This window comes from Diospyros lotus, chromosome 3 (genome assembly GCF_014633365.1).
Source record: "Diospyros lotus cultivar Yz01 chromosome 3, ASM1463336v1, whole genome shotgun sequence".
In the NCBI taxonomy this organism is placed as follows: domain Eukaryota; kingdom Viridiplantae; phylum Streptophyta; class Magnoliopsida; order Ericales; family Ebenaceae; genus Diospyros; species Diospyros lotus.
This window is the reverse complement of record NC_068340.1, coordinates 41,400,366-41,424,456: the sequence shown is the minus strand read 5'-3', so window position 1 is coordinate 41,424,456 and position 24,091 is coordinate 41,400,366. Positions and strand designations below refer to the sequence as shown.

Here is a 24,091-nt window from a genome sequence, read left to right as displayed (position 1 = left end):
GTGAGCTCAAATAACTTCCTTACAAGATTACACAATCATATGTCTATGTAAGGCACGTATGAAAAAATATAATCATATGCGAATTTTTAGTTTTTTAAAAAAAAAAATCACGCAATCAATATCCTTCAAGAGTGTACTATACAAACCCTTAAATGCACACGCTTCATATAATAAGACAATCAAGGGCTGTGTTAAGATATAATTCACACAATTAATATCCTTTACTATACACTTAAATGCAGAAACCCTAAATCGCACAAACCAAAGTTTGACAGGCACATGAATTTTATTGGGTGTGAATGTTAACTAACCACAATCTCGATTGCCCAGAAACAGGTAGAACAAAACAAAAATGAAAAAATGAATCTTTTTTAATATTACCAAATGAACTTGAAAAGTTTTTGAAATTGCAGAAATGATCCAAAAATGATTTTTTTTTTTTTTTCTTGATGTTTCAGTACAAGAAACATTTTGAAAACACCGACACAATACTCCCTGAGACGTTTCGTAGCATCATAGACCACAATACAACCCTTCACTACTCGTCAGCTTTAGAAATCATACAAAAAGTTTCATATATATTGTATTAACTAAGATGTACAATCATTTATGGATGGGTGGGAGGAATGAGTGATCAGCTCCATACAATACAGGAAGAAAGTGTTACATCTCCAAGTCGTCCAGGTCCGGTAGAGGAAAACGAAGAATCGCCGCAATGCCGGTCAACTGCGCCAGTTCTGTGGTTTCATTTCATATCAGAATATCTAATTTGAGATTGCTAGAATGCATGTCTAATTGACATTCTGCATGTTAAGTTGTGTGATAAAGTCTAATTGACATTCTGCATGTTAAGTTGTATGATAAAGAAGGATTTTTGGCTGAATGGCCAAACTTATATTTCTGTCTATCTAGTTTCTATGTTTTTTTTGTTTTTTTTTTTTGTCATCATTCAAACTTTTCTATTATTTTGATTACACACCTAAATCTGCATTTTAAAGTCAATTTAACTCCTGTGATTTAACTTTTTTTTTTGTGTAACAACCCAAACTATTAATTGTTTCAATTACATTCCTAAATTTACATTTTCGAATCAATTTAACCCATACACCTTAACATAAATAGAGTGTAATGTGTATTTTGTTATATCACTTTATTTTCTTTTTTTAACGTAAACAGGATAAAACGTATATTTTATCATTTTATTTTTATTTTTTTTTAACATATGAAAATACAAAGATTAAATTAATTTGAAAATACAAGTCTAAGAGTGTAATCGAAATAATGAAAAGTTCGACTTGCCACACGAAAAAAATATCAAAGCATAAGAGTTAAATTGACTTGAAAATCATGTTCATATTTGTAATTGAAATAACAAAAAATTCAGATAATCACAAGGAGAAAAACATGAAAGTACAGGAAAAAAAATCTGGATTTGGCCGACCAAGAATCATTGTCCTAACAAGAATTGGGTTGGGTTAGGTGTAGTCTAATCAACTATGCCAAAAAATATGGAAAAAAAAAAATCATGATTTCTACAGATTCTAATCATGCATGGTTCAATGTAACAACTGAAGATGAACATGGAATGAAGAAAAGCCACTTACGCTCTCCAGAGACATGCATGGATGAGAATACAAGAACAGTGCCACCAGAGTCCTTGACACCATTCACCAAATTGACATATTTTTGCCTTGTTGCTATGTCAGAACACCTGACGAGACAAAGAAAAGAAACCTTCAAAGCTGGACAAACCGCTCAACATGCATGAAAAGTTACCAAAGAAACAAGTTGACATATAAAAGCAAGCATGATGCTTGACTTAAAAAGCAATGTTTAAATAAAATCCCCCAAATTTTATTATGTTTCTCCAGAAGCACTGGAATAACATTTTACTCTTCATTCTTACCATGGCAAACACATGTTTCCATGGTAAAGTCCAAAAGGGAATCAATTCTAATTTCTTAAGAAAAAAAAACAAATGCAAGATGTATGCCCAACAACTATGGTGCCAGTAGTCCTTAGTTTAATACAATACCAATTTCTGATTGAGCTTTCAACATAATGTCAATTCAACACCCAATGGAACAATTTCTGTTATACTCAGCACATAGCACAAGGATGCCAAGAACTAATCCAAAAACAAGCAGGCAATATTTCCAATATAAATAAAATCGATTTAAAATTCTTATAAATTTTCTCCCATCAAAATTAGGAAAAACTTTGGTAGAGAAACAGAATGTAGCCTAACAAATTTTTGTAAATCCAAAAGTAACAATTTTAACTCAACAAAGGATGACATGATGTAACAACAGTCTTAAGCTAAAAGGGGTAAAAGAGGAAGTCAATGGTCTAAAAATTGTAAACCCCGTAGATCTTCATAGTCATCCTAACGAATTGTCAGGACCTATTGGTCCTTGGAAGACAAACCTATAGCCTGTAAACTCTCCCCAGTCAACTGCCTCCTAGTCATTACACACTGAAGTACAAAGCACAACAGATGATATTACTGACCTGAATAATTCATCAGTTATTAGAAGTGTTTGGATAGCCATTCTTTCATGTGCAACCTCAACATGCTTGGGTCCATAGCATACACGAGCCGGGTCCTACATAAAACCATTGAGACTCAACCAACCTAAAGATAAAAGTGAATTAAAAATGCAGAAAACACATATTAGCTGTTTGCTCAACAAAGAGAGTCTTTCATCAAAGAAATAATGTGTTTTTTGCTAGAAGCAACCAAACAGCACCTGAAAATATGCTGAAGTTGAGATTTCTTTACTTCTTTTGGAACAACTTTAAGGAATACAAACAAATAAGAAAGACATGCTCTATTGCAAGATGATAAGTTTTTATATGGATCTTTAGTCTAACAAAATACATTATTAGGCTAAGACAAAAATTACAGATTGAAGAAGAGATGGAACTAAGACATTCAAAAGAATGGAGAGAGAGCAGAAACACAATATTGAGGGTTCCCAAGTCATAATGGAAGTTGAATCACACAGGCACGCATGCATGCACGTAAAAGCTTTTATTTAATTATTTTTCACCCTTAACTGATCATAGCGGAGCTAATCCAATCTGTATCCTGGAGAACTATTTAGAGGAGGTTAATAAGGCTAAACTAATGATACCCAAAAACCAGTCCTAAATCTTAACATATATGGTAACAAGCTCCCAATTTCTTTCCTAAGATAATCAGACTATCTACAAGTGAATAGTATATTTCCTAGCAAGACTAATATTAAAATATTTGAATTGAGAAACGCCCCCTGACCATTATTACATATTTGAATAGAGAAACATCTCTTGAAAATTTATTGAAAGCACATACCAACACTACCTTTATTCAGAATCACTGACATGATTTCAAGCTTGGAGTAGAAAAAGTCCAAAACCATATAATCTTATAAATAGTTGTTGCTTATGTGATCTCAGGTCAAAATTTTCTTTATGAACGGGTATCAGAGACAAAATAAATATAAAGCAAAGCAGGACATTTTTCAACGGTAGACACTAACATTTGAAAGCATGCTGAAAAAATCCTTCAGAGTTCGGACCTGAACAAATTGGAAGGCAGAAATTGTTAGCACCCAAGTATACCAGCCTATATATATCATATGCTTGGACAAACAACAAAAGCTAAAAGAAAAAAGGACGGACAGAGCAAAAGGAGCACTCAAACAAAAAGAAAAACAATCAAATTAAACATATGGAACAAAGTGGACCTGCTAAGCTACCTCTTGTGCTGCTTTTGTATCTTTTATGATACTCATGACATTTGGAGCATCCAGAACCTCTCTCAAGCTATGCCTGAATAACAAATGTTTGGTATTCAGAAAAAATAATGAATTTTCTGTACAAACTTCACAAAATCACAGCATATTAATGTGTCAGCACAAATGCATCATGCAGTGAGAAATAACAAAATGAAAGACAAATTAAGTCTGTTAAGATTAGGAACACTAGGATCCTCTCAATTCAATGCCAATCTCTCAAACTCTTAGTCGAAACCAGAAACAACAATAGAAATAATAAACTGAAAAACAAGAACAGAAAAACAGAATTAAAAGAGTAAGAATGCACAAACCAAACAATCACAAGAAACACCAAGATTATCTTGGTTCGGATTGCACCAATTGCAACCCTACATCCGGCGTCCAAACCCCCACAGAGCAGTCTTTCTTTATTGATTAAACCGATTAGTACAATGGCAGCCCTTCTCTTTCTATACCCGAGTACAACAAACCCTCATTCCCCAAGATTACAAAGCTACCTTTCTAGCCTTTCTCTCATAATGAAATTGCACTCAATAACAATAGAAATGAGAAGATGATTGATCACTCTCTTCCCTCTCTATCCCACCCGAGTGCAATTTTCTTGGAGATTACAAAGAACTTTCTTGGACACAAGTCTTTCTTCTCACACACTGCACTTCGAACATAGAGAATGAGAATGAATTATATCACATGCACACCCCATGCCATCTATTTATAGAGTAGGTGGATATCCCAATGAAAATATAAACATATTTACAGTTTAACCCCCCCCCCCCCAACTATCACTAATTACAGATTGGGATATAAACTCTTATTTAATTCTTCATCGGCCCTCAAATGCACCGCTTTCACTGATCTTCTTATCCTATACTCGAGACAACTTTTTTTAACAAAGTCAATGGCCTAAGCACCTAAAATGTGTGGGAGGCACAAAAATAGAAGCGTCTCAAAAAATTTCAGAAATATTAACTTAGAAAAAGAAATGAAAACACCTCCAAAGATTTCAAGAAAAAACATGCAATTCTCTATCCACATCATATTAAAAATAGCATATCCATATTCTTATTTGCAGTACATAAGATGTGGCTGCATTAAATATAATCACAAAATAAAACACCATATAATAAACAGAATTGGCAAGTGTGGCCAATCCCTCTAACAAAGGGATTAAATAATGGTAGTAGCTGCCAAAACAGGATGTGGGTCTGGTCACAGTTTCAGATTTAAAGAAGATTTTTCCCTGTTAGCAAACTCTAAAAAAATGCAGAGGGAGACAGGAGACCAAAGAAAACTTAAAGGGAGACCCAAAACATGACAGAGGATGTAACAGCCTCGCAGAGGACATGATTAGGGATAGTGATGGCTAGCGGTTTAAATTCATTTAGCCAAACTAACCTAGTGGAATTAAGACTTGTTATTATTATTGTTAGAAAAACTCAAAAAGCTAAGTGCTGTGCGCTTTTTATCAAATTTACATTTATCAACATTTTTGTAATACATGTATGTAATATTATATACTATTTTAAATTTCTGTCCAAAGAGTTCACATATATCCTTTTGGTTATTACCAATTTCATGTGTCATAAATAAAGATCTAAACTCAAAACCAAAAAAAAAAAAAAAAAAAGAATGCAGCACAAGACAAAGAAAAGCCGATCCAAGAAAAGGAAAACATTAAACCATACCCATCCTCACCCCCATCATAAGACCAAACCTGCTTGACTGGTAATTCCTGAAAATTCATGGTTATTTCTCCCCAGGGCACGAAACTTCTTGATTCACAAGGATCAGGAATGTCATTTTGTACATAGCCTTTCCCTTGCTTTAAAAAGAGGCTGTTTTCACAACTTTACGATTATGTTATGTGTTGGGAAAGGAAAAGATCTATTGCTATGTCAAAAAATCCTTGACAGATAATTACCAGCAACAATTGGAAAACTAGTGAATAACTCAAAATCTAAGGTTATGTCAACAGAAATATTTTAAATTACTGCAATGTTTGGTATATTAATGGACCTATTCTTTAGGTATCCATATCATAAGGTTTTGCAAACCATTTATGAAAAAATATATTTGGAAATAGATGCAAAATTTGTTTCTTCAGATCTACAGCATCTGGATTCCGAAATCATTATTCATGAAAGATTAGACCATGGGACAAACTTACCAAGATTAGACCAGCGTGCTAATTCATATCTGGATATTTCACCACCCTCTATTTCCTACTTATACAATTTTTTTATTTTTTTTTTATGTACTGCATCCAAATATTGCTTGGAACAAGGGATGATTTCTCACTCATCTTGTGTACGCACAATTCTGTAGAACACCATAAAATGTCAGATGTACTTCTTATGCCATCACATGTTTCAGTTGATGATAGTAGAGTATGGGGCCTATGCCGGATTATTCCAACATGGTTATGGAACAAAATACATGAAGATAGGAAATGAAGAGTAATATTAGCAGCACACAAGCCATAATGGAGTAGTAAGAACCAAAGCCAAAAGTGACTCAGTATGATACTTCTCAATACAACCAGCTGGGTAGCCTAAAAAGGGTAACATTTCAGAGAGAATATAGTCCAGTGAATTAGGATAACTGAGATTAGAGAAAGTGTTTCTTTGGAAGGTTGACATAAATACGTGTCCAATAGAGAGTAACCGCTAAAATATAACAACAAACAGAAGTAAGAGACCTACAGAGGTGACGGCGTCATGTAAAATACAGAAAGCTAAGTAAAGAAGTGACAACCTTGTATAAATAAGCATAACCGAAAAAAGACTTTTATTTAGACAACAAGAAGGGAATTGGTGGGGAGAAAGCTTATCACTATGACACCAACATATGCATCAAGGAATGGATGTCTAAACAAGCTTAATCAGATTCATCTTATCTCAAATATCTGCTCATGTTTTGATCAGTTTGCATTCACAATGCAATTTTTCTAATTGTCTTATGACTCCACACACACACACCCACACACACACAGAGAGATGAAACTGAAAATACTTGTATCCTGAGGTTGTATGCACAAGAATAATGCGTGACTTGTTCTCAATAATAGGACGCAGCTGTCTCCTTTCAGCCTCCAACAATAAGTGACGGTGAAATTGATCCTGAACCACGAAACAAAAGCAATTCTCAGAGCTGATAAATGCTCCCCCCACCCCCCTCCCGTTTATCCTGGATAAACTAAACCTTCATCAATTTCCAAAATTCATGTTTGCCAGAAAATTGTAGAGTAATGGTGACGAAGACCTTTAGCGTTAGCCTAAATCTTAGATAATAATTTTGAAAAAAGAAAAAGAAAGAAAGAAAATAAATAAATGTAACAGATTTAACACAGACCCTTGTGAAACCTGGACTTGCAATCACAGCACAACGAACAACCTTGAAATCAATGTGTTTCAAGAAAGCCTAGAAAATAACACATCAACAAACATTTTAGCAAGTTGCATTCAGCATCACTTGTTTTGAAACTCAACATGGTAGAAACAAATTACAAAAATAGGCTTAATTAACCAACCTGTAAAACATTCTCAAAGAACTTGTTTAAAGCCTGTAAAAACAAATTAGTGGTGAGAACTAAAATTATTAAATTTCTCAATAGAGCACAACCATTATCCACACTGATGGCAATTTCATACAGTTAGCTCGTAAAAGGTAAGGTGCATACCTTATCATAACCAGCAATAGCAGGCCCATGCTTGCGAGGAATTGAAGCTTCTATTCGAGCACGAGTAGTTGTAACACTGTTGGAAACATTAAATGCAACAGTGTAAGAGATGTACACTTCCACAGGACTGCCAACTGTAATTTACCAAACGAATCATGTTTTTCTATATATTTCGGGTCTGTTAGGTTAAAAACTGGGGAAAAATCAAAGGGAGAAAAGAAAAAGAACACTAACACCATTAGACATTTTGCTTTGCATTTTTTTGGTTTACCCCATCAGTATTTGCATCTCATGTGAAACCACAAGGGCAATCAGCATCATAAATCAACTCGTAGAGATATAAGCCTAAACTAAAAGAGAGAAATGCAAAAAGGCGTCCCACATGCCTAAAACAGAGAAATGTAATGAAGAGGGAAAAAAATCACAAAGCAAAAAAGGGTAGATAAAAGATTGTTCCCCTAGAAAGATATGGGAAAGGCTACAATATGTACATAATGCTTCAGAATGACTACTCATCCTGTAACTTTTGTTTAGACAAAATTTATTTTCAATGGTACAAGGACCTAAAAGCAAAATTCTATGAATATCTTTAGTACATATGCACCACAGGCGGGGTTAGGTGAGGAGCTAAAAGCAAAATTCTGGAAGGACCTAGAGGGACTCATACAAATGATACCAAGAGGAGAGAAAGTGATTATAGGAGGTGACTTAAATGGTCACGTGGGTAGAGACGAAACGGCTATAGAGAGGTACATGAGGGTATGGATTCGGGGAAATTAATAATAAGGGTAAGTCTATTCTAGATTTTGCAATGGCATATGAGCTTATCATAACCAATACTAGGTTCAAAAAACGGGACGAACACTTAATCACATATAAAAATGTCACATCAAGCACCCAAATAGATTACTTTCTCATGAGACAAGAGGACTGGGTATGTTGTAGGGATTGTAAGGTGATACCAGGAGAGTGTTTGACTACTCAACATAGACTTCTAGTACTTGATGTCCAAGTAAGAAATTGGAAGAGAAAAAATCACATAAAACAAAATCCAAGAATCAAGTGGTGGGATTTAAAAGGGGAGAAACAACTAATCTTCAAAGAAAAATTAAGGGGTAGAAGAGAATGGAATGGAGAAGGACAGACAAACCAAATGTGGAGAGAAATGGCTAATGCCCTGAGAAACACAGCAAAGGTAGTGCTTGGAGAGACAAATGGTAGAGCCCCTAATCTTAAGGAGTCTTGGTGGTGGAATGAAGAAGTGCAATTGAAAATTAAAAATAAGAAAAATTGCTATAAGGTTGTATATCAGTGCAACAATGAAAAAAATCAAAAAAATTATAAAGAATCAAAAAAGCAGCAAAAAAAGCTGTTAGTGAAGCAAGGTCAAAAGCATACGAGAATCTATATAAACGACTTGATACAAAAGATGGAGAAAGGGATATATATAAATTAGCTAAAGCAAGAGAAAGAAAAACAAGAGATTTAAATCAAGTGAAATGCATAAAAGATGAAAATCAAAATGTATTAGTAAATGAGGGAGCGATTAAGGAGAGATGGAAGGAGTATTTCACAAAATTATTCAATGATGATGGCAACACAAGAGTTAGGTTGGAACATCTTAGTAACTCCGAAGGGAACGTGAGCTATACATTTTATCGACGCATAAGTCCAAATGAAATAAGGCAAGCATTAAAAAAGATGAAAAATCATAAGGCGGTGGGACCGGATAATATACCAATAGAAGCATGGAAATGCATGGGAGAAGAGGGTATCTCCTGGCTAACGAAATTATTTAACGCGATTCTTAAATAAAAAAAGATGCTAGATGAGTGGAGGAAGAGTACTTTGGTCCCTATATATAAGAACAACGGAGATGTTCAAAACTGTGAAAATTATAGAGGAATTAAGTTAATGAGCCATACCATGAAACTCTGGGAGAGAGTAATAGAGCAGAGGCTCAGAAAAGAAACAGAGGTCTCAGAAAATCAGTTTGGTTTCATGCCCGGTAGGTCAACAATGGAAACTATATACCTACTGAGGCGCCTAATGGAAAAGTATCGGGATCATCAGAAGGACCTACATGTGATGTTTATAGATCTAGAAAAGGCCTATGATAGGGTCCCTAGAGAAGTATTATGGAGGGTTTTAGAGAAGAAAGGACTCCGAATAGCCTATATATAAGCCCTTAAGGACATGTATCATGGTGCAGAGACAAGGGTCAGAACATGCGGAGGGGATACTAAACAGTTTAAAATTACAATAGGATTGCATCAAGGTTCTGCACTAAGTCCATACTTATTTGCTTTAGTAATGGATGAACTCACTAAAGATATTCAGACAGATGTGCCATGGTGTATGCTATTTGCAGACGACATAGTGTTGGTGGATGAAACAAAATAAGAAGTGAATACTAAACTTGAGTTATGGAGAAACAATTTAGAATCTAAGGGATTTAAATTAAGCAGAAAGAAAACAGAATATATGGAATGTAAATTTAGTAAGAATGCAAGAGTGGAGGATGTTATAATAAAATTGAAAGACCAAATCTTACAAAGAAAAGACCATTTTCGATATTTGGGATCAGTGATTCAAAAAGATGGAGAAATTCACGAGGATGTTACACATAGAATTAAGGCAGGTTGGCTAAAATGGAGAAATGCATCGGGGGTGTTATGTGATGATAAAATCCCATTAAAATTGAAAGAAAAATTCTATAGGACAGCTATAAGACCAGTTTCGTTGTACGGCTCAGAATGTTGGGCAGTCAAATACCAACATGAGCAAAAGACGAGTGTAGCGGAGATGAGGATGTTAAGATGGATGTGCAGCCATACAAGAAAAGATAAAATTAGAAATGAAGTTATTCGTAATAAGATAGGAGTAGTGCCAATAGAGGAGAAGATGAGAGAGACTAGACTAAGATGGTTTGGTCATGTGAGAAGGAGACCAAGAGACGCTCCTGTGAGGAGAGTTGATGAAATGGAACAATTAATCAAAAAAAGAGGTAGAGACAGACCTAAGAAGACTTTGAGGGAGACATTAAAGTTTGATATGAAGTGTATGGATCTCAATGAAGATATGACAAAAGATAGAAATACATGGAAGTCTAGAATTCATGTAGCCAACCCCACATAGTGGGATAAAGGCTGGATATGTTGTTGTTGTTGGTACAAGGACCTAAAAGATTGCTGAATTTGTTACCAGTTCAAGATCCAATGCATATTTTTTGAAGTCATCAATTGCACATCAAACAATTAAGCAATGAATAATATAAATTGCTCAAAGCAAGATGTAACTATTACACAGAAAAGTTGGTCTAGCCTCAAAATTTCACAAGGCACCAGCCATCAATGAAAAGCAGTTACTATGGGATTACATAAAAATAATAATAATAATAACAGTAATAAGTTGTTGGCGATAGCAGTCCTGAGATTCCTATCAAAGGAGACTTTTAACTCTATCTTCTCTTAGTATTTATCCATGTATATTATTAGTTTCTTATTTTCTATTTTATTGTTTTTGTAATCTGATCTCTTCCTACAAATTAGGAGACATATTAGGGAGTAGTATTGGAGTAGAAGTCTTTAGGGTCCAAGAGTGTATGTCTATAAGAAAGCTCTTGTATCAATTTTATACATCAATGAATGAGATTGATTTCTTCTACATGGTATCAGAGCCTCGTTAATAGGCTGATACAGTAAACCCTAGTGCCTTCATTGCACAACTTCAAGTGCCTTTATTGCACAGTCACTGTTCACCATCACAGTCACCGTTACCGTCACTATTCACATAGAAACGCATGTGTCCGGCCACTCACGTCGAGCACCGCCACCACTATTGGGTTCTCCGTCATTAGATCGGCCGACCACCGGAGAACCACCGTCATCGGAGTTCCCACGCGCCTCCCCACGCGCAGCTGTCAGTTCGCTTCCGACTCCACGCACCGACGCGTGAAGGAGCGTCCGCAGCCCTTTCACCTTCGGATGCTCCAGATCTGATCGCCAGCGTCTCTCTAGCCCATCCCTGGTGCCAAAATCTTCCGTTGCTGAGTGCTTCTTCCTTCCATTGCGCCTGCCTTCATTGCAGATTTTTTCTTCCGTTGCTGAGTGCTTCTTCCTTCCATTGCGCCTGCCTTCATTGCAGATTTTTTCTTCCGTTGCTGAGGCTTCCTTCTTCCATTAGTGAGTGATCTCGGAAGCCTTTGACAGTATGACAGAGACATCCCCTCCTTCTTCTAGCATAATCGGAGATCTAAATCCGGTAGACTCTACTCCTATGGCTTCCGAATTGCCAACTCTTCATCAATCCTACCGATTAGATGGTAGGAATTATCTTCAATGGGCTCAACTGGTCAGAACTCTCCTCAAGGGGCGAAGCAAAGGAAGTCACTTGACAGCAGATCCACCAAAAGAAGAAGACCCATCTTTCATAGCATGGGATGTGGAAGACTCAAGAATTCTGTCATGGCTGTGGAGTACAATGCAGCCAGACATAAGTAGGAACTATATGTTCCTAAACACAGCCAAGGAAGTATGGGAAACCGTCCAACAAACCTTCTCCAAGGTTAGAGATGCATCAGTGATCTTTGAGGTAAAAACAAAGATCAACTCCACTAAACAAGGGCCGCTAACAGTGACCGAATACTACAACCAAATGAGGGGCTTATGGCTGGAACTCGATCAGTATCAAGCAATTAAAACGGTGTGCAAAATAGATGCTGCTGCCCTTCATCAGATTGTAGAGAGAGATCGAATTGTAGAGTTCCTAGCCGGCTTGAATCAAGAGTTTGATCAAGTTCGGGTACAAGTCCTAGGTAAGGACAAACTTCATAGCCTAAATGAGGTTTTTGCCATCGTTCGAAGTGAGGAGAATAGAAGAAGTGCAATGCTTACTGATTATAGTCCTGAAGGATCAGCCCTCTTTATCAAAAACAAAGAGGGAGATGGGATGAGGTTTGGGAGATCAGTCAAACAAGGAATACAAGTCGAGAAGGACAATGGTGTACTCATTGCAAGAAGTCCCGGCATACCAGGGAAACTTGTTTTAAATTACATGGAAAGGAAGCTGTGTTGAAGAAGATTGGAGGATTCAAGAATATGAGATCTCAAAGTTATCTCTCAAGTAAGGATCCAGAAGAAAAGGGTGGAAAAGAAGAGCCAACAGAGGCTGATCTAAAGCTGTTAAATACTGAAGAACTCAGCAAACTAAAAGCCTTCCTAAGAACTTTCCAAGATGGAACTTCATGCTCCACTGATCAGCAAGGTATATCTCTATCCAGTTGTTCTTTTTCAGCTTCGAAGGATAACATGTGGATCCTTGATTCGGGAGTCACGGATCACATGACACCTAATCCCAATTTTTTTGAGACCTATGAGCCCCTTACCACTACCAAACAAATCACCATTGCAAATGGTGTATCAGTCCCTATTACCAGAATAGGAACCATTCACATCAGCCCTTCTTTAACCCTTAGTCATGCTCTTTGTGTCCCAAATTTGACTACCAATCTGATTTCTATTCATCAATTAACCAAAGATCTAAACTGCTATGCTGTTTTTTCTTCTCATCTGTGCAAGTTTCAGGCCAAGGAAACGGGGAAAATGATTGGTGTGGCTAAAGAGTATAATGGGTTGTACATTTTGCAAGGGGAGAATCCTAACACAAAAAGAAGAAGGCTTGCGATGGCATATTCCACTGAAACCTCTACTGATTTCTCCTCAATTTGGCTCCACCATCTTAGATTAGGCCATCCTCCTTTCATTTTATTAAAGAACATGTTCCCTAGTTTGTTTAGAAACCTAGAGCCTAGTGATTTTCAATGTGATGTGTGTGTTATGGCAAAGCACCACCGAGTGCCTTACCCTATCAGCAATAAATTATCTTCTAAACCATTCTTCTTAGTCCATTCGGATGTTTGGGGACCATCTAAAATTTCAAACTGTTCGGGAGCTAGGTGGTTCATCACCTTCATTGATGATTGCACTAGAATGTGTTGGGTGTACCTTTTAAAAGACAAATCTGCCATTGGATCTACTTTACAACACTTCTACAAAATGATTCTCACTCAATTTGGCACATCTATTCAACAATTCCGAACTGATAATGCAAAGGATTATTTTAACAATCCCTTGCATCTATTTTTCAAAAAAGAAGGCATTATTCATGAATCATCTTGTGTGGACACCCCCCAACAAAATGGAGTGGCCGAGAGAAGGATGAGACACCTTCTCAATGTCACCCGCACGCTTCTTCACCATCATAAAGTTCCAAAACAGTTTTGGGGGGAGGCTGTGCTAACAGCAACTTATGTGATAAATAGAGTGCCATCTAGGGTCCTAAAACATCAAAGTCCTCTCCAAAAATTAGCCTCCTTCTATCCTGATTTTTCTTTGCATTCTCAACTGCCACTTAAAGTCTTCGGGTGTGTGTGTTTTGTTCACATTCCTAAAAACCACCGGGACAAGTTTGACCCAAGGGCTCATAGGTGTGTCTTCCTAGGCTATTCTCCTACTCAAAAGGGCTACAAATGCTACTATCCTACCCTAAGGAAGTTCTATGTGTCTAAGGATGTTACATTCTATGAAAATGAGTCATACTTTGCCCCTCTTCAAACCAGCAGTCAAGGGGAGCCTAATTTCGGCGAAAATCCAGCCTTTGAAACTTCTGTTCCCTTGGTAGAAACCAGTCCTTTGGAACTTCATTGCCCATCCATCATGAACCAGCCTCTATTCCCAATGTCTAGCAGTGACCATCAACCAGCCCATGTTATTTCTCAGCCATCTACAATTCGGTACAAGGGTTCTCCATTTGTTTACAAAAGACGACAGCACATCTCTACTCAACAGCCTATCCAATCATCAGTCCCTTGTCCAGCCCTGGAACCTACATCAAGTGAAGATGATGCTCTAGCAGAGTGCAGTCCATGCCCCGAACCTACTGACCTTGATCTTCCTATTGCTCTCCAGAAGGGAATTAGATCCTGTACTCAACATCCCATGTCCAATTATTTATCCTATCATCGCCTATCATCTAGCCACCGAGGATTTCTCTCTTCATTGGATGCTATTGTTATCCCAACATCAGTCGAAGAAGCTCTAAAGAACCCTAAGTGGAAAGAAGCTATGCTCGAGGAGATGAGGGCACTTAACAAAAATCATACTTGGGATCTCGTGGCCAAACCCGAAGGTGTTAAGCTGGTTGGCAGCCGGTGGATATTTAATGTGAAATTCAAAGCTGATGGTACTCTTGACCGGTACAAGGCAAGGTTAGTTGTTGCCAAGGGCTACACCCAATCCTATGGCATTGATTATCTTGAAACTTTTGCCCCAGTAGCAAAGATGACTTCTGTTCGGGTTCTTATTTCATTGGCAGCAATACATGGGTGGCAACTCCAGCAATTTGATGTAAAAAATGCATTCTTGCATGGGGATTTAGAGGAGGAGATATATATGGAACTACCTCCTGGTTTTCACCAGGAAGGGGGAGGAAAAGTATGTAGACTTAAAAAGGCTCTCTATGGGCTAAAGCAATCTCCACATGCGTGGTTCGGCCGGTTTTCTAAAGCTATGCTATCTATGGGATATCATCAAAGCAGGGGGGATCATACTCTCTTTATCAAGCATCATGGTGATCTGATGACAGCTTTACTTGTATATGTGGATGATATTGTGGTTACTGGTAATGATACTGCTGAACAGGTAATCTTAAAGCAGAACTTGGCTAAAGAATTTGAAATTAAAGAACTTGGGGTGCTGAAATACTTCTTGGGCATTGAGGTTGCATACTCAAAAGATGGCATATTCTTGTCACAAAGAAAGTATGTTATGGACTTACTTATAGAAACAGGGCTTCTAGGAGGAAAAGGATCTAGCATACCAGTGGATCCGAACCTAAAGTTGCAAGCAAATACCAAAGATGAGGTGATAGATAAAGGGAGGTTTCAACGTCTGGTGGGTAGGCTGATTTATCTCTCACATACTAGACCTGATATAACTTTTGCAGTGAGTCTTGTAAGTCAATTTATGCATAATCCCTCCTCGGAACATATGCAAGCAGTAAGGAGGATTTTGAATTATCTTAAAGCTACACCAGGAAAGGGAATCTTATTTACCCCAGCGGATGTTTTAAAGATTCAAGGATATGTGGATGCTGACTATGGGGGGTCTCTAGTTGATAGGAGATCCACGACTGGGTATTGTGTGTTCCTAGGGGGTAATCTGGTATCTTGGAGAAGCAAAAAGCAAGGAGTTGTGGCAAGATCAAGTGCAGAAGCTGAGTTTCGAGCTATGGCTCTAGGAGTATGTGAACTTCTATGGTTGCAGATAGTACTAGAAGATCTAAAAATTCCAGTACAGAGACCCATTGAGTTGCTATGTGATAACCAGTCAGCGATCAGTATAGCTCATAACCCGGTTCAACATGATCGGACAAAACATATTGAGATTGATCGTCATTTCCTCAAAGAAAAACTTGATTCAGGTCTCCTCAATATCTCATATGTGCCATCAAGGTGTCAAGTGGCTAATATTCTAACAAAATGATTACCTACCGCACAGTTTGAAGACCTAGTATCCAAGCTAGGGATGAGTGATATACATTCCCCAGCTTGAGGGGGAGTGTTGGCGATAGCAGTCCTGAGATTCCTATCAAAGGGAGACTTTTCACTCTATCTTCTCTTAGTATTTATCCATATATATTATTAGTTTCTTATTTTCTATTTTATTGTTTTTGTAATCTGATCTCTTCCTACAAATTAGGAGACATATTAGGGAGTAGTATTGGAGTAGAAGTCTTTAGGGTCCAAGAGTGTATGTCTATAAGAAAGCTCTTGTATCAATTTTATACATCAATGAATGAGATTGATTTCTTCTACATAAGTAAACCAGAAAATCGATAAATAAAGGGACTACATAGTTAAGAAAATTTGCTGATCTATGATTATGCAGTCATTCAACACTTGCTGGAGCACCATAAAGCAAAATCAATGGATGCTACAAAAAGTCTGCTACCTTTTACCAACAAGGAAGATATGTGCTAGTCCCTCTTGCATTAAGACCACAGCTAGATCAGCACTTGCAGAAGGATCTGAAATCAGGATTTATAACACATATCAATGTGAAGAATTTTTTTGGCATGTTGTGCAAGGTTTACAGTGAAACTTAAAATTGTACCAGCTATATAAATCTTAATAAGAAATATTCCTTGTTATAGGGGTGCAGATTGCAACAATTTCCACACCATAATTTAAAAGAACTATGAAGACAAACCCATTACTCCAATGGCTAAAACAGTTTTTTGGTTATATCTCTCACCCAAATATAGCTCAGGAGGATAAAGAGCCCACCAGTAATATAACAAAAATATATCTTTAAATTTCAAAATTATCATTATCTGTTAGTGATACCTGCCCCAAGAAAATTCCTGTTATTGTCTAAGTACAAGGATAACCTTTTTCAAGGTAACTTGTTTCTCTTTCCTCGGCCAGCTAAGAATTATCTAGAGAACAAATTTTTCCAGTTATTCAGAAGCAAGATAAATATCTCGTATGATTGATAGTCCAACACTCATCTATTGCTTCACTAAGTAAAACTATTATCACTTTTCCAATCCAGTCTTTGATGTACCATGGATATTCAATAAGGTGCACATGCCTTGTTCTTTCTTCTTTGCAAGTCTGAAATTGTATATAGAAGTGGTTTTTTGTTATCAAATTAAGTATTAGAAATTGCCGAGGATCTGAAGATTTTGAGCATTTGCCTCACTAGTAAACAACCATGGGTCCATGTTTTTCCTTATTATGGTTTGCAAGTATTTAGGAAAGACGTAGAGGAAGGCAAAGAAAAATTTGGTGGGGACGCTCACGTTTGATATTAATTCATGAGCCTTGATAAGACCAAAGATAGAAATGAACAGAAAGCTAGAATTCATGTAGACAATCCACATAGAAATGAATGGAAGTTAAATGTGTGCAAAGCACATAGGAGATATCTGTGGAGATAAAAGATAGATGCAAAAACACATGGTTCTCACTTGATGATCTTCACATGGTTAACTATGACATGTGGCTAAAGGAGTGTAAATACAAGAGAAACCATGCATATCAAATTTAGGGGCTTTGTTGTATATAACATGTACCCTAATTCCAAGCAATGTATTTTATTTTCCAAAGAGCCATTATAATTCCTTGAGCGAGAACAAGATTTCCTCATGTCACTTATAAGATGGATCAAAATGAAATGTAGGGAGAGCGCAGTGCTTGAAATCCCTGCCCACCAAGTTGTACCATTTTCTTCTTGATTCCTCATAAAAACTTTGCAGGCTTCTTTTTTATTGAGCTGTAGTACCATTATGATTTTCTTTCAACTTCAATTGTGTTGTAAATTGATGAGCATGTGAGCTTACTCAGGTCACTAGAAGGCCTAGGTACTTGGCAGGCTAGCCCAACACATATGGCAATGCTTGATATTCAGTCCAATAAATCTAATCAAATAAACCAAAATGGCAATAACCAATTTTAGGCTCTTGGTATTGGAACCCAACGAAACTTAAGTCAAACAGCATACCAGAGGCTTGTCGGAGTGCATCTAATGCCAGTGAGTCCCAAATATCCTGGAGTATTTGACAAATAAGTCATGTCAATAATTAGAAATACTAAAAACTAACTCCAATTGTCAGTATGACCTTTTAAGTGAATGAATAATATGTTCTGTGTTCTTATATGAAAACAAAAAACCATATAAGAAAATTTCTTAAAATTTTACACACCACATTATTTCAGATAGAAAGTAAAACACAATATGGGAGTAACAGTAATCAAATTAAAAGGGCAGTAGAAAACAACATGCACTGTGACATTTAATATCACAAGCTAGGAGGCATGAGATAGTAAAGAGATACAAATACAACAAATTACAGACAGACCAGTATCAGATGCACAGGGGCATGAAAATATTTATAAACACAAGTAATAGTAAAATTTAATGTTTACCCAATAAAATAAAATGTATTCACCAACAGTGCCAAAAGCAGGGAAAACTCTATGCACTAGAAGTGTATAAACCTCAAACTGTTTTATCTCCATAAACATTTCAACTCTGTTAGAAAAGCAATCAAAGAAATGAAGTATATAAGTCTCCTTTTAGCCATAACTGAAAAGAACAAAACAAAAAATAGATCTTAAATTACTAATCATGTGGAAATGCATCTAGTCATGACACTTTATCTATTTCCAAGATGCATGAAGTGCCTAGAGAAAGGTATGGATGTAAATAGTTGGATATCCAATAAAATTAACCAGAGAAGCTTACCTTTCTTAAGACAAAAGGTCGATGTAGCTCAATTTCAAGCGTATGAAATGCCCCTATCTACATCAGGAATGAGTAGGTTTGTAGCAGCACCATAAAGCAATCTGTGGGTAAATGGACGGACTTATTTAAAACCTTACCTTCACATGTTCATTCTCCAGGATATTCTTTCCACGTATACGCAAGACAGATCCTTCTTTGTCATAATCCACAGACTAGAAAATCCAGAAATTACAGACCATAATGTAATCCTAATATCAGAATAGTTGTACAAAGAGTAAGGAGACATTCTGTGTGAAAAGTGCAGGCTCAATGTTAATTTACAACCATGTGCAATAACAAATATAAAGTAAAAAGGTACAAAGAAAAATTGCATCAGAAAACTTCTCCCATCCACATAACTTTTTTTTTACTGGGTAAAGCCATACAGCATATTTGTTCAGATATTGGATATTTCATTCAATAATCATACAACAAACATACGTAAGAGCATCTTAGAAAATTCATAGAATGTCTAGCATGGTTTGCAACGTATTTAAAAACCCTGGTACAATCATGTCAAGAAATGCATATCTGTGCAGCTCACAAACTCGCTTCATGTCATTTGAACAGAGGTATCTTACAGAAAATGGAAATGTCCAAGTCATAAAACAAAGGAAATTTAGATTCAGGGAGGTCAATCCTATACATATACATTGAAAAAGAAAGCACAAATTACAAGTAACTTTTGTCATATTAACCGAGCTGTAGTAATCTGTTCTTCTATCACCTCTATTATTATTGGAGCACCATCTGAACAAACAAGACCACTTAAGCTTCTCTAGAACACAACCAAAAAACTGTTTAAGGTATTAACATTGTCTTACCTGAACTTTGATTTCCAATTTTAGCTTCACTCTTTCTGCATCCCTCCCTCCAGAGGCCGCTTCTCTTAGAACTTTCCTACAACAAATTGTTTACAGTGATCACTAGAACTGCTTGCACAAATATGCTTATATTAATTTTCAAGAGTAAAATAATAATATAAAAGATAAAGTTTTTTTTTTAAGTAAAAAGATATGTATAGATAGAGAAAATATAAAAGATAAAGTTAACCCTCTCTCTACCAACTTAAGCTCTTAGTTTAGATGATGGTTAACAATTTAACATGGTATCAAAGTAGACAAAGGTCCTAAATTCAAACCTCACTGCCAGCTCGATATTTAAATTGTTACACATAATTGGACCAGTTATGCAATGAAGTCTAGCCACACATGGGGGGGGTGTTAAAATAATGATGTAAATGATGTAAAAGATACAATTAACTCTCTATCTAAGAACCTAAGCTCTTAGATCAGATGGTGATTAACAATTTAACATTAATCAAACTAGTTGTATTAAATAACAACTTCCTGCATAATGGAATAAGCATGTGAAAATGAGTATAGCAGCTGCCTGTCTACTGGACAAGAGGGTACAAAAAAAATCCTTGAAGAATAAAATACATGACCTTATTATAGATATTAGATAAGGAGAAGTAGTTGAAAGGATATCCATGTGATTCAAGAATAATAATCACAAGCAACAATAACAAAACTTAGAAAAATGGAAAAGGTCCTAGTGTGCCATATATGCATTTGTATAGCATTCAATTTAACACTCGTTCCACAAGCCAACACATGTTGAAATGCGTTCCAAGAACAAAGACTTTGTCCAATCTTTTGTCACGGCCTAAGCCTGACAATCTTCCTTCTTCCTATTCAATATGAATGGGAACTAAGCAATGAACTGAGGGAGAAATGAAGAAGATAAAGAGAGGTAAGAGATAATTGAGAGAGAGAGAGAGACTGTGAACAGGGATTAAATGATCTGATATTCTCGATTAATTCTCAAGGAAATGGGTAGTAGACGATTTATACAACCAGCCAAGGAAGATTCCTTACAGCCAGGCTGTTGTAACCGCCTCTGCCAGCTCATTCCACTTGCACGTGGATTCTCTAGGCTAACAACCTCTAACAAACTAGAGAATCACAGCAGTAACAAAAATAGAAATTACAGAAATGACATCATAGTAATAACAGAATGCAAGACATCAAAATCTATTTCCTAAGGTCAGATTCATAGCGTGAAATCTTTTACCCAGACCCATTTTTGGATCACATCAATAATATAGTGGCAAGCATTGTATACACTTCAATAATATAGTGGCTTGTCAAGCATTTATAAACTCACAAAATAACATGCTTCAAACAAAAATAAGTCAAGTGTACAATTAGTGCACGTAAGTGAGACACTTATAGGCTGAAGGGTACAAGTTGGAAAACAATAAAATAAGGGCCAATGAAGAATGTCTTTATGCATGTCAATCCCTCATTTCACCCTCAGAATATTTAACACCCTTAAAACTTATAACATCCAAATTGGAATATTTAACACCCTTAAAACCTATAACATCCAAATTGGTCGTGAGTGGTTGGGGCCCACGAAAGCAAGATATCAAGAGTTAATATTATAATTCTTTCTCAACGTATAAATGTGGTGAAGAATTACTACTCTTGCATGACAAATAGAGATTTATGTTTTATGTCAAGCATATTTATGGTCTAACATTCTAAGCAGTTAAATTATGACCACATCCAACATTCTACCATTTTCGATATTTCCACATCATATTGTTTTAGTGTTTTAAGTCAATATCCATAATTCTTAGAATATATCTGTAGTGATAATAAGGAAATTAATGCTCATTTTTGTAAGAAATCTGAAATTTTTCTAAAAACTAGTTGGCATTATTGAGAAATACTACAAAAAGAGCACCAACCCGTAATCCCACTACATAGAGTTGGCTACTTGAATTTACCTCATCGGCCATCTCTAGGTTAGATCTTTTGTAAAGCCAATATCTCCCATGTCATGCCTAAAAGTTTTCTACCAAGTTCATAATTTTATCGTCTAGTCGTCTTCTCACATATCCAAACCACATTATAATGCATCTAGAGCATCTTATATTCAACAGGCACCATTCGAACCTTTTCATAAATAACCTCGTTTTTAATTTTATCTGATTTTTGCATGGCCATATGTTCACTATGATATTCCCATTTTAGTCAAACTTATATTTTGCACATGTTGGTGCTTAACTGCTTGATATTTTGTGCCATACAACAAAACTAGTCTTATAGACATCTAATAAAACTTTTCTTTTAGCTGTAAAAAAAAATTATAATCACATAAAATATTCAAGGCACTTCTACACACTAACATCCTGCCTTGAATCTATAAGTAATATCCATAATAATTCTCTCACCTTCTTAAATTATTGGTCTGAAATATCTGAAGCTTGGTCTTCAAATCTCACAACATTATCTACACTTCTATGTTTACTAAAATTACATTCTAAGAATGTGAGTTTACAATTATGAATCAGGTGATGACGTGTCTCAAGAAATATATGAATATATGATAACCCACCCACCCACCAATCACAGAGCACACATACACGCACTGAGAAACCTGACAATCAGACTGGCAGAAATCTTAAGGGCATATCAATTGGCTCCAGAAATAAATTGAGAAAGATGTAAAAATAAAAAAATAAAAAAAAAAACTAATATTGGTTCATCTTGGTATTTGCTTTCCCAAAACATGAAATCTTCTTCACCAAATAGTCGAGTTAAATAGTGTTATTGAATCACGGTCAAGTTTACTTTCCCCTCTTGCCAGTCCCCAAATTACAAATTTTCTTACCCTGTCTCACCTTGGTCCATAATTGAGAACAAAATTCCGCTTCCCCGTATAAACTTCCCAATACTGCAACTTAATTTTTCCCAAAAAACTATAATCTACTACAGTAAACTAACTAACAGTGGTAGGTGCAACGTAATGCACGCAGTCACACAAAAATACCTAACAGTAACGGCCAGAACAGAGTCGCCCTCGGATATCAGATTATAAACAATCCATAAGTCGTCCGCTTCATCTGGAACCATCTGCGACAGTAATCAATTCTTTCCGTCTGTTTCCGCTGATATTGTTTCTGTTTACCATGAAGAAGGAAAATATTGAATGCCAGGATCGTGTACCTTGACGCTACCGGGGCCACTGGGGACGAGGTCTCTGCGAACGATCTTCATTGTCAAAGACTCGACACCGTCGAGTCTTGAAGAAACCGAAACGAAGAGAGAGTTTAGATGCCTGGTTCCAGATTGTAATCAGATTTGGGGAAATTTGGTAAGGGTTTAAGATATGGACAAATTTTGAGGTCAATTTGACGGGAAAATTAAGGAAATTCAAATTACATTAACTCCCCGCATCTACTATATTATAGCACGAAACTCCTTTATTTTATGTGAAAATACTGTTTACCCTTGGGTAGGTGTGCTGTGCAATAGTTATTTTGAATGATTTTTAAAATCATTGGTTACCCGTTTGGGCAATTTGAAGATATAACAAATATAGTACTCGAGTTAAATAATTAGTATATACTAAAAAGCATTAAAGCAATGTCATGAAATATGAAAATACATAAAATTTTAAATTAAAATATATAATCATATGTTGATAGGGGTGTGCAAAATTTTAATTTAATCAAAATAACTGAATCGAGCCAACTTAAATTTTCGGTGCAGTTTGATTTTTGTGAAAATTCAATTTGATTCGATTATTTTTTTATCTATTCAATTTTTTGAAAATAATTGGAAAAGTTATTTAATGGTGTCGTTTTTGGCTTAAAATAATAAAAAAAAAATAACAAAATAATCGTACCAATGTTTTGATCCGTTCACCTCATTATTCGTTCGATCATTTATCTTCTATTTTGTCTCTCATCATTATCGTTGACTGATCTTATTACTCTTTTTGACAACAACACTAACCCTTTATTTCTATATCTGACACCATCGATAACCAACCTAGTTTCCATTGCTACCAGTATCTCTATTTTCCTCTAATTGTTTCATTTTACTGCAAGCTATTGATTTTATTACATGATTTGCACCATCATACACACCGATCGACACTACCTCAGCAGTCATCATCATCTCAAACTTCTCATTTATTTTTTTCGACAATTTAGGCTTCAGCTCATTCAATAAGGTTGCCAATGACCTTCTCGTGGATAGGTATTATACAACTTAAGTCAACTGAAATATGACCATTATATTCATTTAATTTTTAGGTATGTAAATCGTTAAGTCAAAACTAATCTAATAGTAAATTATGATTGACAAAATCAATCGTGGATGGTGGTCGATGACGTTTTTTCAAAAATGAGTTTTGGCAATAAAAATAACTTTATATATACAAAAAAATCAACAGTTTGATCATATTCATTTTTTAATATATAA

General features: G+C 36.0%; 1 protein-coding gene across 2 annotated transcripts; it reads right to left on the bottom strand.

Annotated features, from left to right (window-relative positions):
- Positions 1-353: 353 nt before the first annotated feature.
- On the bottom strand, positions 354-22,996 carry LOC127797133 (protein PELOTA 1). 2 transcript variants are annotated; one of them, XM_052329713.1, is made up of 16 exons: positions 22,829-22,996; positions 22,653-22,735; positions 19,634-19,709; positions 18,908-18,982; positions 18,771-18,827; positions 18,027-18,072; positions 16,473-16,548; positions 7,462-7,537; positions 7,312-7,344; positions 7,134-7,202; positions 6,795-6,901; positions 3,744-3,816; positions 3,525-3,563; positions 2,512-2,606; positions 1,605-1,711; positions 354-737 (listed from the first exon to the last, which is right to left on the bottom strand). In XM_052329713.1, the coding sequence occupies exons 1-16, from the start codon at positions 22,877-22,879 to the stop codon at positions 664-666; spliced, it is 1,137 nt and encodes a 378-aa protein (XP_052185673.1). In that variant the 5' UTR covers positions 22,880-22,996; the 3' UTR covers positions 354-663. The 2 variants fall into 2 exon arrangements, with proteins under 2 accessions (XP_052185673.1, XP_052185674.1); XM_052329714.1 differs by lacking the exon at positions 3,525-3,563.
- Positions 22,997-24,091: the final 1,095 nt, after the last annotated feature.

Coding starts and splice junctions, on each gene's coding strand:
- LOC127797133 (XM_052329713.1), bottom strand. CDS start 22,879: ATGAAGATCGTTCGCAGAGACCTCGTCCCCAGTGGCCCCGGTAGCGTC. Junction 18,983..19,633: donor AATTGGAAATCAAAGTTCAG/GTAAGACAATGT, acceptor TGGATTTTCTAG/TCTGTGGATTATGACAAAGA. Junction 3,817..6,794: donor CATACAACCTCAGGATACAA/GTATTTTCAGTT, acceptor TTTGTTATTCAG/GCATAGCTTGAGAGAGGTTC.